Source organism: Mauremys mutica, chromosome 11 (assembly GCF_020497125.1).
Source record: "Mauremys mutica isolate MM-2020 ecotype Southern chromosome 11, ASM2049712v1, whole genome shotgun sequence".
NCBI lineage: Eukaryota > Metazoa > Chordata > Testudines > Geoemydidae > Mauremys > Mauremys mutica.
In genome coordinates, this window is record NC_059082.1 from 44,548,401 (window position 1) to 44,562,425 (window position 14,025).

The 14,025-nt window shown below is 40.9% G+C and overlaps 1 protein-coding gene across 6 annotated transcripts in view; it reads left to right on the forward strand.

Moving 5' to 3' along the window:
- Nucleotides 1-14,025, forward strand: part of REC114 (REC114 meiotic recombination protein) — a 133,227-nt gene that overhangs the window by 6,769 nt on the left and 112,433 nt on the right. For all 6 annotated transcript variants that reach the window (XM_044979786.1, XM_044979787.1, XM_044979785.1 and 3 more), the window contains exon 2: nucleotides 3,657-3,746. In XM_044979786.1, coding sequence (XP_044835721.1) covers nucleotides 3,657-3,746 — 90 coding nt within the window. The remainder of the gene's footprint in view (nucleotides 1-3,656; nucleotides 3,747-14,025) is intronic.

Sequence of the window (14,025 nt, forward strand, 5' to 3'; positions counted from 1 at the left end):
CCCCTGCTCAAAGCAGGACCAATCCCCAACTAAATCATCCCAGCCAGGGCTTTGTCAAGCCTGACCTTAAAAACCTCTAAGGAAGGAGATTCCACCACCTCCCTAGGTAACCCATTCCAGTGCTTCACCACCATCCTAGTGAAAAAGTTTTTCCTAATATCCAACCTAGACCTCCCCCACTGCAACTTGAAACCATTACTCCTTGTTCTGTCATCTACCACCACTGAGAACAGCCTAGCTCCATCCTCTTTGGAACCCCCTTTCAGGTAGTTGAAAGCAGCTCATTCTTCTCTTCTGCAGACTAAACAATCCCAGTTCCCTCTGCCTCTCCTCATAAGTCATGTGCTCCTGCTCCCAAATCATTTTTGTTGCCCTCCACTAGACTCTTTCCAATTTTTCCACATTCTTCTTGTAGTGTGGGGCCCAAAACTTGACACAGAACTCCAGATGAGGCCTCACCAATGTTGAATAGAGAGGAATGATCCAGATGATTTTTTTTTGTATCAGTGTTCATTTCTGTTGCACAATATGCAGTCTGTACTGCCTTCAGGTGTGTAATGAACTTAGAAGTAGCCTATGTTGTTGAATTTCACAGTACTCAGAGATGATCAGGGATCAGTTCTGGGTCCGGTTCTGTTCAATATATTCATCAATGATTTAGATAATGGCATAGAGAGTACACTTATAAAGTTTGCAGCCGATATCAAGCTGGGAGGGGTTGCAAGTACTTTGGAGGATAGGATTATAATTCAAAATGATCTGGACAAACTGGAGAAATGGTCTGAAGTAAATAGGATGAAATTCAATAAAAACAAATGCAAAGTACTCCACTTAGGAAGGAACAATCAGTTGCACACATACAAAATGGGAAATGACTGCCTAGGAAGGAGTACTGCGGAAAGGGATCTGATATCATAGTGAACCATAAGCTAAACAGGAGTCAACAGTGGAGCACTGTTGCAAAAAAAGCAAACATCATTCTGGGCTGTATTAGCAGGAGTGTTGTAAGTAAGACATGAGAAGTAATTCTTCTGCTCTACTCTGCACTGATTAGGCCTCAACTGGAGTATTGTGTCCAGTTCTGGGCACCACATTGCAGGAAGGATGTGGACAAATTGGAGAGAATTCAGAGAAGAGCGACAAAAATGATTAAAGGTCTAGAAAACATGACCTCTGAGGGAAGATTGAAAAAACTGGGTTTGTTTGTCTAGAAAAGAGAAGACTGAGGAGGGACATAACAGTTTTCAAGTACATAAAAGGTTGTTAGAAGGAGGGAGAATTTTTTTTCCCTTAACCTCTGAGGATAGGACAAGAAGTAATGGGGTTAAATTGCAGCAAGGGAGGTTTAGGTTGGACATTAGGAAAAAACTTCTTACCTATCAGGGTGGTTAAGGACTGGAATAGTTTTGAGGAATCCCCATCATTGGAGATTTTTAAGAGCAGGTTAGACAAATAGGTGTCGGGGTGGTCTAGATAATACTTAGTCGTGCCATGAGTGCAGGGGACTGGACTAGATCACCTCTCACGGTCCCAGCCCTATGATTCTGTGTAGGGAATGAATACTTTGGAAACAATTTCATGTTGGATAGTGCTGTTAACTTCACCATAATCACAAATGATGTTTTGTGTTACATATGTCATTAAGAATATGGACACTGATGTGATTTCATAAACCAATACACCTCTACCCCAATATAACACGACCCGATATAACACGAATTTGGATATAACGCGGTAAAGCAGCACTCTAGGGGGGCAGGGCTGCGCGCTCCAGTGGATCAAAGCAATTTCGATATAACGCGGTTTCACCTATAACGCAGTAAGATTTTTTGGCTCCCAAGGACAGCGTTATATCGGGGTAGAGGTGTATTTTGCTGTTTACGCTTTTTCATACACTATATATTTAAAATAAACAAAAAGAGTATTAAACTGGGGGGAAAAGTTTAAAAGACCTAAGCCTTCCTTTTACATGTCTATAAATCTTTTTCAACAAAAAGAATGTCAGTGGAATAGCTACTACTTTTCTTTTTATTTCAATTGATCTGAAAACCCAGTCATGATCAATAGAATTTTGTCAAATATCTCTATTGTTCAGGATCTTCCTAAATATATACTGGGAATGTAAACTATATGGGAATGGACTGTGTCTTTCTTTTTATTTTGTACGGCAGTGAGCAGGCTGCACAGGGAGAGCCATCTGTGTGCATTCAGTATTCATTCTTGCATAAATATTTAGTTTTATACCTTGGAAAATTGGAGTTTAAGTACTACAAGTCTCATAATTTAGCAGGATGAAAGCAAAACCAACCCAGAAGCAGTAAGGCATTTTTAGAGTGGCAAAATTAAATGCAAGAGAGGGCTCAGGACAATCTGAATATAAAAAAGATTTGCTGGAGTATTGTGTCCATCAAAAATCATAAAGTTTAGAAAACCTAATCTGTGAGGAAAGGTTAAAAAATCTGTGCATATTTAGTCTTGAGAATAGAAGACTGAAAGGGGACTTGATAAACAAATATGTGAAGGGCTATTGTAAAGAGGATTGTAATCAATTGTTTTTTATGCCAACTGAAGGTAGGAAAAGTAGTAACGAGTTTAACCTGTAGCAAGGGAGAGTTAGGTTAGATATTAGGAAAAACTTTCTAACTATAAAGATAGCTAAGTACTGGAATAGACTTCGAAGGGAGGTTGTGGCATCCCTTCCATTGGGGGTTTTTAAGAACAGACACCTAATGACAAACACCTATAAAGAATTATGTACATATAATTGCCTCAGCATAGAAGGCTGAACTAGATGACCTCTTGTCATCCCTTCCTTCCATACACTTCTAAGATTCTGAAATCTAGATCAGTAGTATAAATATTGGTTGCCTGAAAAATTAACCATACAAATCTTTGAAGTATGATTGTTGCTGAAACGTTATTAAAAGAATCTGGGTGAATCAACTGGCCTAACTTCCTTTCATGTGAAAGAAAAGAAATGTTATATTCTGTATCAAGCTCTTTGCATGACAGGAGATTGAGGGTTGAAGGGAAGAAAGTCAATGTGAATCTTGCTTACTGCAGCTCTGCTTATTATAGAGTTTGTCAGTACTCCAAAGGACTTTAGAACTGAACAGCAGTACAGCGGAAGATTGACTTGTACTATCATTATCTTGTTGCATAAAATTGATTAAATTGAGCAGCAACCTCTGTATTTAAATATCTAAATACATCATTACCGCTTTGATTGAATTGTTCATGAAATCATAATTAATTGTTGAACATAAATATTAAAATTAATAAAATAGTGGTTCATCATTTTTCCTTCTTTCACAAGTGGTTTGTAGTATCAAGAATGCTGAGAACCACTGTTTCAGATGAAAAATTTCAAACTTCGTTACCTAGAGTTAGGTATCTAAATCTATATTTTGGTGCCTAAATAAGAGGTCCTTTTCAGAATTAGTGAGCATTCTAAACTCCCATTGTTATCAATAGGAGTGGAGTGCTCACTATCACTGAAAACTAAGCAGCTTCTTTAGGTGCTTAATTTCTGGCACCCAAGATTGAAAACTTTGGCTTTACCTGTACCCATTATACTGGCAGTGGGATATACAGGTTTCTTGTTTATAATTGATTGCTCTCTTGTGTATGTTTTTTTGTCTTTTTTTTTAAAAAAGGTTTTGGAGTCAAATGAAGAATCAGGCCATCTTATTCTCACCATTGTTGTATCTGGACATTTCTTCATTTCCCAAAGACGGGCAGTACAGGTAGGTTTTCAGTTTCATGTACTTAAACATATTTCTCAACTCAAGTTAGTAATCAGTCTTGATTCTTTTGTCCTTCCTCAATTTAATGAGGTCTGTTACTGAAAGAAAGCAGTACCAGTTTTACTTAGCACATTCAAATTCACATGGTGGAAAAAGTTCTCTAAACTTATCTATATAATATTTAAAGTGCACTTTTCTTTCCCTATTGAATAGTAGTGTTTTTCTTGTGTGACTGACAACTAAATTTAAAAAGTGTGGTGAAACTGTCCCACTGGTGTCAAAGAATGTCATTGTCAGCAATATGCTGGATACTTTCACATGTATAGTTCACCTATTTGAGTATATCAGGTAAAAATGTAATTGAAAAATAGTTACATAAAATACATTCTTAATGTGAAAGATTAACAGAGACGAGATATGGTTTAAGTGGCATTTAGAGTTATTCCTCGATGATGGGGGTGCGGGGGAATTGTGTTTTTAAATGGAGTGAGCTGATATGATTTAAAACACACCTTACCACCATGTGTAGACAGGTAGACTTTGAAATTGTTAGTTGATTGTGCTGTAGCCTAGGTTACAACACAGCCAGCTTGTATGATTTTAATGAAGTCACAATGACACCAGAGAAGCCAGCATCAGAGTCTCAGCCAGAACAGATTGATTCTGTGCCAGGAGGAGCTTGCAGAACTCCTGATAGGTAGCTTTAGGCATGACTGACTGGGTCTGTGCTGGGAACTAGGATCAGGCATGCTCAGTGTATGCAAGAAACTAACCAAATCGTGCTCTAGATTGTGCAACAACATAGAGTAGAAACACTGCCTGGTGAATTTTTGCCATAGAAATCCTGTGGTCCAAGGCATTGCTGGGTGAGATGCTCTTCTAGAAAGGAACTACATGTTCACCTAACATCTGCCATGCCCTTGATGCTTAAATTTGGCTTGTACAGTTTTGCTTTAGTTTTACACTTCTTGTCCTCCCCTTTAAAGAGTTACACAGCTCTGACCCACATATGTACTACTAATATGTACTAATTCTGCTTCCCTTAGTTTATTGTTCATTGCTCTCACTCACACTGCTCTAGAGACTTAATTTGAACCTGCAGTTTATTCCATCACTGCTACAAACCTGAACCAAGAATTTTGCCATTCCTGTACATAATTGATTCCATTTAACCAATTCTAGCTCTCATCTATATATATTTTTCTTTTTATGAATAAACCTTTAGATTCTAAAGGATTGGCAACAGCGTGATTTGTTGGTAAGATCTGACTTGTATATTGACTTGGGTCTGGGGCTTGGTCCTTTGGGCTCGGGAGAACCTTTTTTCTTTTCCTGGGGTATTGGTTTTCATAACCAGTCGTCCCCATAGCTGGTGGCAGTGATACTGGGAAACTGGAGTGTGTAAGGGAATTGCTTGTATGATTTATGGTTAGCCAATGGGGTGAGACTGAAGTCCTCCCTGTTTGGCTGGTTTGGTATGCCCAGAGACAGCATCGTTACAGGATCCACAGAACCAGGCATAGTTGGCAGGATCCACAGAACCAGGTCAGTTAAGCTTTGGATCAGAACGCCATGCTATCCAAATTGGAATTTCGGTATTGAGAGTTTTGTTGGTTAAAGATCAGTAACCATGAGCCAGAAAGCATCAGCAGAAGCAATGAGACTGCAAGCCCTGAGAGACAGCCTGCAATTTGAACATAATCAAAAACTGGCAGAAATTTGAATGAGAGAGAGGCAAGCCTTGGCCCAGCTGGAGAAAGAAGCTAAGGAAAGGAATACTGAATTGGAAGAAGCTGCGAAATGAGAGGAAAGGGCTCATAAATGGCAAATGGAACGACTGGTTGCTGAGGAGAGGATTGCCAGACTTAGGCTCCAAGTCAAAAAAGCAATTGAAGAACAGCAGAAACTGTGTTCTCTTGGAAGTCCAGTTTATAACCATGTTGGTATGCTATATTACTCTAAGCAGTTTTATGTATTTACCCATTATGCTATGACCGGGGGAGGGGGACACTAACCTGGGAAAGGTGGCAAATAGCTGTTTGTCTGTGAGGGAAGTTTCTGAATGTCTGTCTAATGTCTCAGAAGTGAATTTGGAATTAGATCAAGCACAGAAAGAACTCATTGGTCAGGAAAATGTTTCTCAGGAGCAGATTAAAATGGATGGTCAGGTTAAAGCCCTAGCTGAGGAAGAAAAGGGTAGATTTTTGAAGGGAGAGAAGGACAAAGAAAGTCTGGATGAGCCTAGGCAACCTTGTGAGCTGATGGCTTTGTCTAATCAGAAGTTTGGGAAGGCAAGAACAGTGGAAGATGAGTGTCCCTATACCTTACCTGTTACCAGGGCTGGATTAACTTTTTGTGGGCCTGGCTCCAAACATATTTGTGGGCCCCCCTGGGGAATGATGGTAAAAGGGGCCAGAGGCAAAAGCAGAGTGGGGCGGGAGCTAGGGTTGGTCCCTGGACCAAGGGAGGGGCCAGAGGTAAACTGCAAGCGCAGCAGGGCTGGGGAGGGGGTAAACAGGATTCTCCCCCCCCCCCCCCGCGTGCCTGCCCACATAGAGCGGGTACCTACCTTCTCCCTGGTTCTAGCTCATTCTCTTCATCTCTCTCTGCACTGAGCTGCCCCTCCTCCAGTGTGACAAAGTGGGAATGTTCTTAATGTTTTCTCTGAATACTGTGTGGGTGCCTCAGTTTCCCCTATGCATTTCTTAAGTATCTAGGTGGTGGGATAAGGGTGTGTGATTGTTGCAGAGCGCTAGGCAGGTGTGATGCTGTCTGCACAGAGAATGGCTGACACCCTGTCTCCTGGCAGCTGATGGCCTGGGCCCCTCCCCTGCAAGGTGCCAACTGAAGGTGTTGGAGAACAAAGACATCCAGCAGCAGCAGGACAGGTTCTCTTCCAGCCCTCTGGGGTGGGTGTTGGGAGTGCGAGGAGCGGAGGGTAATGTGGTTACTCCTATAACTGGACTTTTAGTTTTCAGTCAGCACTGCTAACCGGACACCCAGGTCCCACTTTCTACTGGAGTTTCCAGTCCAAAACTGGATACCTGGCAACAGGGGTGCCAGAAAAGCCTGAGGAGGGGAGGGGCAAACAATCATTTTTAAAAGTGAGAGGGCTAAGCCTTAAGCGGTGGGAAGCAAGGGGTGGGTGTGGGGGTGAAAGTAACTTAAAGGACTTACCGGTATGCTGGAGTCCTGAGCAGGGCTGTGGCCTCAACAGGAAGAGGCATGGTCTTTCAAGATTTAAAGGCCTTGGGGCTCCGGCTGTGGCTGGGAGCCCCAGGGCCATTAAATCACCCCGGAGCTACCAGGGGCGAATTAAAGGGCCCAGGACTCCAGCCGCTTCAGAACTCCGGGCCCTTTAAATCACCACGGGAGCCCTGCCACCGCTACCCCGGCCCTTTAAATCTCTGCCGGAGCCTGGCTGCTGGGGCCCCGGGGCTCCAGCAGTTGGGCTCAGGCAGAGATTTAAAGAGCCCGGTGCTCTTGCCACTGCGGGGAGTCCCGGGCCCTTTAAAGTGCTGCTGGAGCCCTGCCGCTGCTGGGGTAGCACCGCTGAAGCTCCGGCAGCGGGTCTTGGGTGACGCTCTAAAGGGCCTGGGGCTCCCCACAGGGGCTGGAGTTCCAGGCCCTTTAAATCACTGTCACAGAAGTACCGTACCGGTTTACTTTCACCTCTGGGTGGGTGGGTGGGCTAGGGAGTGGAGAGGAGCTAATGGGCAGGGCCGTGTCTGCTGTACTGCCCAGGTAGGTTGGCGACTGTGGGGATCAGCTGACACAGTATCCCCTGCCTAGGTGACGTGACAGCCAGTGGTGGATTTAGAGTTAATGGGGTCCCCTGGCCCTGTGCTCAGCTTCATTTTTTGGGGCCCCTCCTAGGGACCCAGCCAAGAAAAAGAACACTCTCTCTCATCTCCCCCCCACCCCCACTTTTCATTCTTTTTTTCTTCATCTTCCTCCTATAAGTAATAGCAAGTAAATGGAAATAAAGTGAGGTACCTTGATTGTTCTTGTAGTCTAACTTATTTTTCAACAGACCACTTGAACATTGAGGAGGGTCTCGATGGACCACTTAATGATCTTTCTAAATATTGTAAAAAAAAAAGTTGGGGTGCAGGGTCTGGGCAGGAGCTAGGGTGAGGGACAGGGCTCAGGTTTGGGGCAGGAGGTTGGGGTGTGGAGCACTTACCTGGGGTAGCTTCTCTTTGGTGCGAGGGGTGCAGGTGGGAATGGGGTGTGTGCAGGAGCTCTCGTTTGGTGCTCAGGATGGGGGGGGATGTGGGGGGGGGTTTCATGAGTCAGGGCATAGGGTGTGGGAGGGGGCTGTGTATGTGTGTGGAGTGCAGGAGTCAGGGCATGGGACTGGGGAGGTGTGAGGAGGTGCGGGGGTCAGGGCAGGGGGCTGAGGGCGTGTGAGGGATGCAGGGGATTTCTGTCTGCCAGGGAGAATGGCAGTGTAACTAGGTTGCTTCCAGTTAGTGTCATGGCAAAGTCCCAGAGACCAAACAATTCTGGTGCTTATATTTTTTTTGCCTGTTGTTAATGTGTTGCTGGGAAAGGGTGTAGCAACTCTGTCTAATCAAGTTGATACCCTCGCCATGGAACAAGGAGAGCCTAAAGGTAATTTGATTGTATTACCCACTGATAGTGTGGAAACTTGCAACAAGGTGGAAATAATTCCTAAACTTGTGTATGTTGAGCCTGCCAATTTGCATGTCGCCAGTGACTGTGAGGAAAGTTGCAGAGGGAAAGAGAGTACCTCTAACCTTTTATCTAGTAAGTCTATGCATTTGACTGAACGGGGATTGTGTAGAAATCTGCCTGATGAGCCAAAGGTAATCCTGGATGTATGTGAGACCCAGAAAGAATCTATTGTTGCTCAGGAAAGTGTTCCTTTAGAGCAAGCCCTAGGTGAAGAGGGTAAGGGCAGAATTTCTGTGAGGGGAGAAGCTCCTAGGGAAAGGAATCCTCATGGTAGTCTTTGCAAGCAGTTTACTGCAACTGAAGGGTGTGGAAGTGATTTAATCAAAGAAATTTCAGTTTCTAACAGCCAGAAATTTTCTGTTGTGTATGGATCCACTGACTTTCCTAAGCTATGCAAGGTGTGGATAGCTTTAAGAAGGGCTCAGATGATGTAAAAGCTATTAAGTTGAACAGCCGTATAACCAAGTGGTTGTGCTTAACCAGTTTATTGTGGAGACAAGGTTGTTGAGAGAGGAATGTCTCCATTGAGATTCTTTAAGTAAGCAGTCTGTGCTTCAGGGTCTAAGGACAGATCTGGTTACTGGTGTTTCAGAGCAGAACAGTTTTATGGCTGAATGCTTAAGAATGCAGGGGAAAGCAAGCAAACTCTCACCCTTAGGTACTTTGAATTGGTTTAGTATTGCTTTAAAACAGAATCCAGTCTCTAAGTTGCTGCTGGTGGTAAATTCACAAACAAGCAGGGAAAAGAGCGTCTGTGTAGATGTTCAAAGCACAGAGGTATTGCTTGTACGACGTATGGTTAGCCAGTAGGGTGAAACCAAAGTCCTCTCTGTTTGGCTGGTTTGGTGTGCCTTAGAGGTGGAGAACCACCAGCCTGGGTCTGTGACTGCCCTGCTCTAAGCAATTTGTCCTGAATTGATACTCTCAGTTGTTTCCCGCCAGAGGCAGCATCGTTACAGAGGTGAACTATCTCCAATTCAACAGGTTAATCATTAATATTTGGAGGATTTTCTTGCCATGCTGTATTAATAAACAGATATTTAAATTGTTTTATTTAACTAAAACAATGTTATGTATTCTGGATGTTTTTCTTCAATGGCAAACATAATATTTTAACAAAAAAAGCATACGATTTTTAAATTTAGTTAAACATTCAATATTTTTAAAATCAGGTTTGTTTTTGTTAAAATTGTTTTTAATTAAAATAGTTAAATGAAATATTTTTTTAAAAACAAAAATTAAATTGACTATGTCAGCCAGGTCAATATGAGAAACTTAAAATATTGGCTTCTGCAGCTAACTCAGTCGTCTTCACCTTCATTTTCCTATTTGTTCATAATCTGGGAAAGAAAAACAAGCTTTCTTGTTTTTTCAGGTCCCAAATGATTTCTCAATTTGGAATGAATTAGTCCAAAGGAAGAAACTATTCGTTCTACACCGGCAGAAGAAGCTATTGCTGTTAAAAGTGAGATTATCACTTCAACAGTCTCTGAATCCAAGTGCTTAAGTGACTTCCACCAGTTCACTGGTTTGACTTTCTTTAAAACATCATCAGCAAACATATATTTCTTGAATGGTTCACCATTAGCTCTGAAGTTTATTATAGTTGGCATTATGGAGGGATGATTGCTGGATGCCCATGTCATAGCCAAATCCTCTTCTTCAGTGGTTAAGGTTTGACCCTGGTATCAAGTATTGAGAATATTTGCAAGAAAATGAGCTGGAGATAGTGCTTGTCCCATTTGTTTTTTTAATGCTTGTAATTTAACTCTGTCATTGCATATTTCTCTTTTTAAGATCTCACTCAGTTCCTTCCAAATTTCAACAGCGTCAGCAATAAAACAGCTATTTCCCTGCATTTTGTTCAAGACTACAGAAATAGGCTTCAGGGTACTCAGCAGGTGTTCAACATTTCTCTTAAACCCAATGTTGAAAATTTTGGCTGTGACAGTGCCATCTATTTTTTCACAATTTTGTTCACAAACTGTCATCCGATTATGCCAGTTCTTGATATAGTGCTCAAAACAGTCCACTACTGAGTTCCATCACACGTCTTGTGGGAGAGTTAGCTTGGTTCCTTCCACTTTTTTCAGAGCAGCTGCTGCAAAGTGGTTGTTACGGAAGTATTTTGCAATTTCAACAACATTAGCCTTTATTTCTGGAACACTTGAAGTCTTTGGGTAGGAGGCTCATCAAATGAGCACTGCAAAGGCATGTTATTAGCTTGGGACTCTCTTCTAAATAATTTCTTCTCATCTTGGATACATTTGCAGCATCGTCTGTGACCAATTTTTCCACAGTTTGTTATAGATTTACTGCTACTTCTTGTAAGTATTCTGTGGGTGCATTTCCTGATGTATTAATTGTTTCTGTAAGGAAGACATTTCCTTCTGTTGTCACACAAGCACATACAACAGGATCATTGTGGACATTGCTTCACGCATCAAGACTCAGGTTAACAATTTTACCCTCTAGACCTTTTGCATACTGCTCACTTTCTCTTTCATACACTTTATCCAGCAATTTGCCTGTGACATCTGCTCTGTTGGGTGGACTGTATCCTGGTCTTAATGACTAAACCATATTAATGAAGTGTGGGTTCTCAATCATATGGAAAGAAGAGTCTGTTGCATAAAGAAACTGGGCAATTTTTTCATCAATTACCTCTTTTTGTAATCTGTTGGTTCTTATCACAAACTTATCTATGGTTGTTTCTGGATGATGGAGATTTTTTTTTTCTTTTAGCCATAGTATATCACCTGTAGCAATGTGACATACATGATGTGACTGAAACACTATCATTGACAGATAACTCTGAAACTATAGAAATTGATGGTGATCTTAAAGGTGGATAGTCTTCAGAATCCTGTTTGTTGAGAATGGATTCTCTTAAACAAAATAGGTCTATGCAATTATTTAATTATTAGTACACCGCTCATTTAGTATTACTCATTGCATTCACTGGCACTCAGTACTACTTTAAAGGTGAAATTGTAAAAGGAAGATCTGCCTATTTTAGCTATTTATTTTTTATCACAACTTCATCTGAAATGATAGTACCACAGAGTAACAACTATAGTTTTTGCTCAAACATGAGAATTCAAGAATAGTCCAGAAGGAAGACAGGCAGTCCTTAAGAAAGAAGTATGAAATAAAATAGTTTACCAACCTGAAGGTCCTGCATGTTCAGACATGTTTTTCATCTTCAGCGCAGCTTCCTCCTGAAAAGGAACACTTCTCATGATGATGTTTTATTCGGGCAACCAGGCCTTGCATTTCTTTGTTGCACTGTTTGCATTTTGCACGTATGCCTGCCTTACCCACAGGTAGAGGAACTTCATTAAAATATTCCCAAACTGAGTCTCTTATGGCCTGCTGCCATTATAGGTTTTCCCTTCTAGTGAGAGAATGGTATGGTGGATCTCAAATCAATGAAGGCTACACTCAGAAAGACCTCAAGTCTTCTGGAATATGGTGCTCAAACAGTTTCACTTTTGTTTCTACTGCCTGTCCCTCCCTTCTCACATTTATCTGCTTGTCCAGATCTATTCCACCCCCAACAATCTTCTGTTAATTGAATTTATTGAAACTTTTCACTTTTAGAGAGAGGTAAGGGATTGACTCTGTGTACACAAATTTGCAGAGGGACAGTAGGGTTGAGGTCTGTTATTTCTCACCTCTATATATTATTTATTTATTTAAAAACATGTTTTGCTGTTAACAAGCGTGTTATCTCTGGAGACACAAATCCAGAGTTTGAGAACTGCAAAACTTAAGCATCTCTGATGGTATCTTCTAGATTGAGCTCTGAGTCCCATTGGGTAGATAGAAAGATTAACCTAAATAATCTATACAGAATCCCCTGGAACCCCATAAAATTGGGTCCCTAATCCATGAACTATTGGAACTCATTTACAAAACTTTTCTTAAACATTACATGAATATATTGTTTCATACTATAGAATTAGAATTTATAATCCCTATTCCATGATGAGATATCTTTGAGCTATAATGTATCTTAATATAAACTATCTTTACATAGGTTTTTTCCTCAAAAAGCGTTTTATCAAAAAAATCCAATTTAAAAAAAAATCCAACTTTTTTATTTTTTTTTTTTAATCATTCATTTTTATTCTCCCTGGGGAGTTACCGTACTCAATAGGACCATGGTGCCTCAAGATCACTGTCTGTCTCAAACGGGGGGCAGTTGTTTTAGAGGCAGGTGCCAGAAACCCTGCAACAGGCATTTTTGAGTTTATCTGCAGCCAGTGAAAGTGTCCTCCTAACCACAGTTGCCAACTTTCACGCAGTAAATAAGCACCCCGACTTTCATAATAAACCAAAAATCAAGCTAATCCCATTTCAAAACAAAGCCAAAACAAGCCAATCCCCAAGAACCCCAGCACTCTAGATCCCCCCGGCATGCAGTCTGGGACTGTGGTGGGTCCACTGTTCACCCTTGACTCTCTCCTCCCCTTGCCCCTGCTTGCTGGAAGCTGATTAAAAAAAAAAGCAACAAGCTACAACAAGCAACAAGCTGCTACAAGCCAAAAATTAGCCAACAAGCAACTCACAAGCCAATTAAGCCAAAAACAAGCCCAGTTTTTTGTGGTTTTTCTTTTTGCGGGCTTGGCATGTCTGCTCCTAATCCTGAATTGTTGCATTTTTCTATTATTATTTTATTTCTAATTTAACTGATCATGTAATTTCATGTCCTCTAACATTAAACAAATAATAGACTAAACTGTTTTGCAAGTCCAGAAGAGCACTGTAGAGACAAATTTTAATGAGATTTTTCTGGCTTCAGCAATGATAGAAGAGCAAGAGCAGAAAATAGGAGAATTTAGATACATTACATTAAAAAAATGTGGGGGATCCCCTTTTTACCCAACTGTAACAAAGGAAATGTAAGAATATTTCAAACTGCAGTCTTGCCTGTTTTAAACAAAAAATGAGTTCAACTACCGTAATATTACACAAGTGTTGAACTAGAATGGAATAAGAAACCAAATGCAGCTAAATCAGCACATTAGATTGAAAATGGCTCACTCTGTACCTCCTATTTTTCCTAATGTGATAAAAGGTTAGAACAAGATTGTTCTTCGATGGTGTGTGGGTGTGTTCACTTTTATGTTGATAATTTTGTGGATAGATTTTTTTTTAAAAAGTCCACCAAGACATCAGAGTTAAATACTGAAGTCTGAACATAAAACTTCTATATTTTAGATGGAATTTACATCTCAGTTTACTATAGAAGAGTGATGAGTTCAAGTTTGATGAGACTACAAGTTTGGTTGATAAAGGTGTTTGTATTGGTGTAATATACTTAGATTTCTGTAGGGCATTTGACTTAGTACTATGTGACTTTTGATTAAAAAAGATACAAAATGAACATAGTTGCACAAAGTGTATGATCTATGTGCTAAGAATGACTCCTGGGAGTATTTCCTGATCTACCACTGCCAAAAATATTTGTAAAATAATTATATCTTCACACTTTCTGTCACTCTTCCTTTTCTGCTAGGTAACAATTCATTTTCTCAGTTCAAGTTGCAGATTCTAGAATTGTGCCCATGAA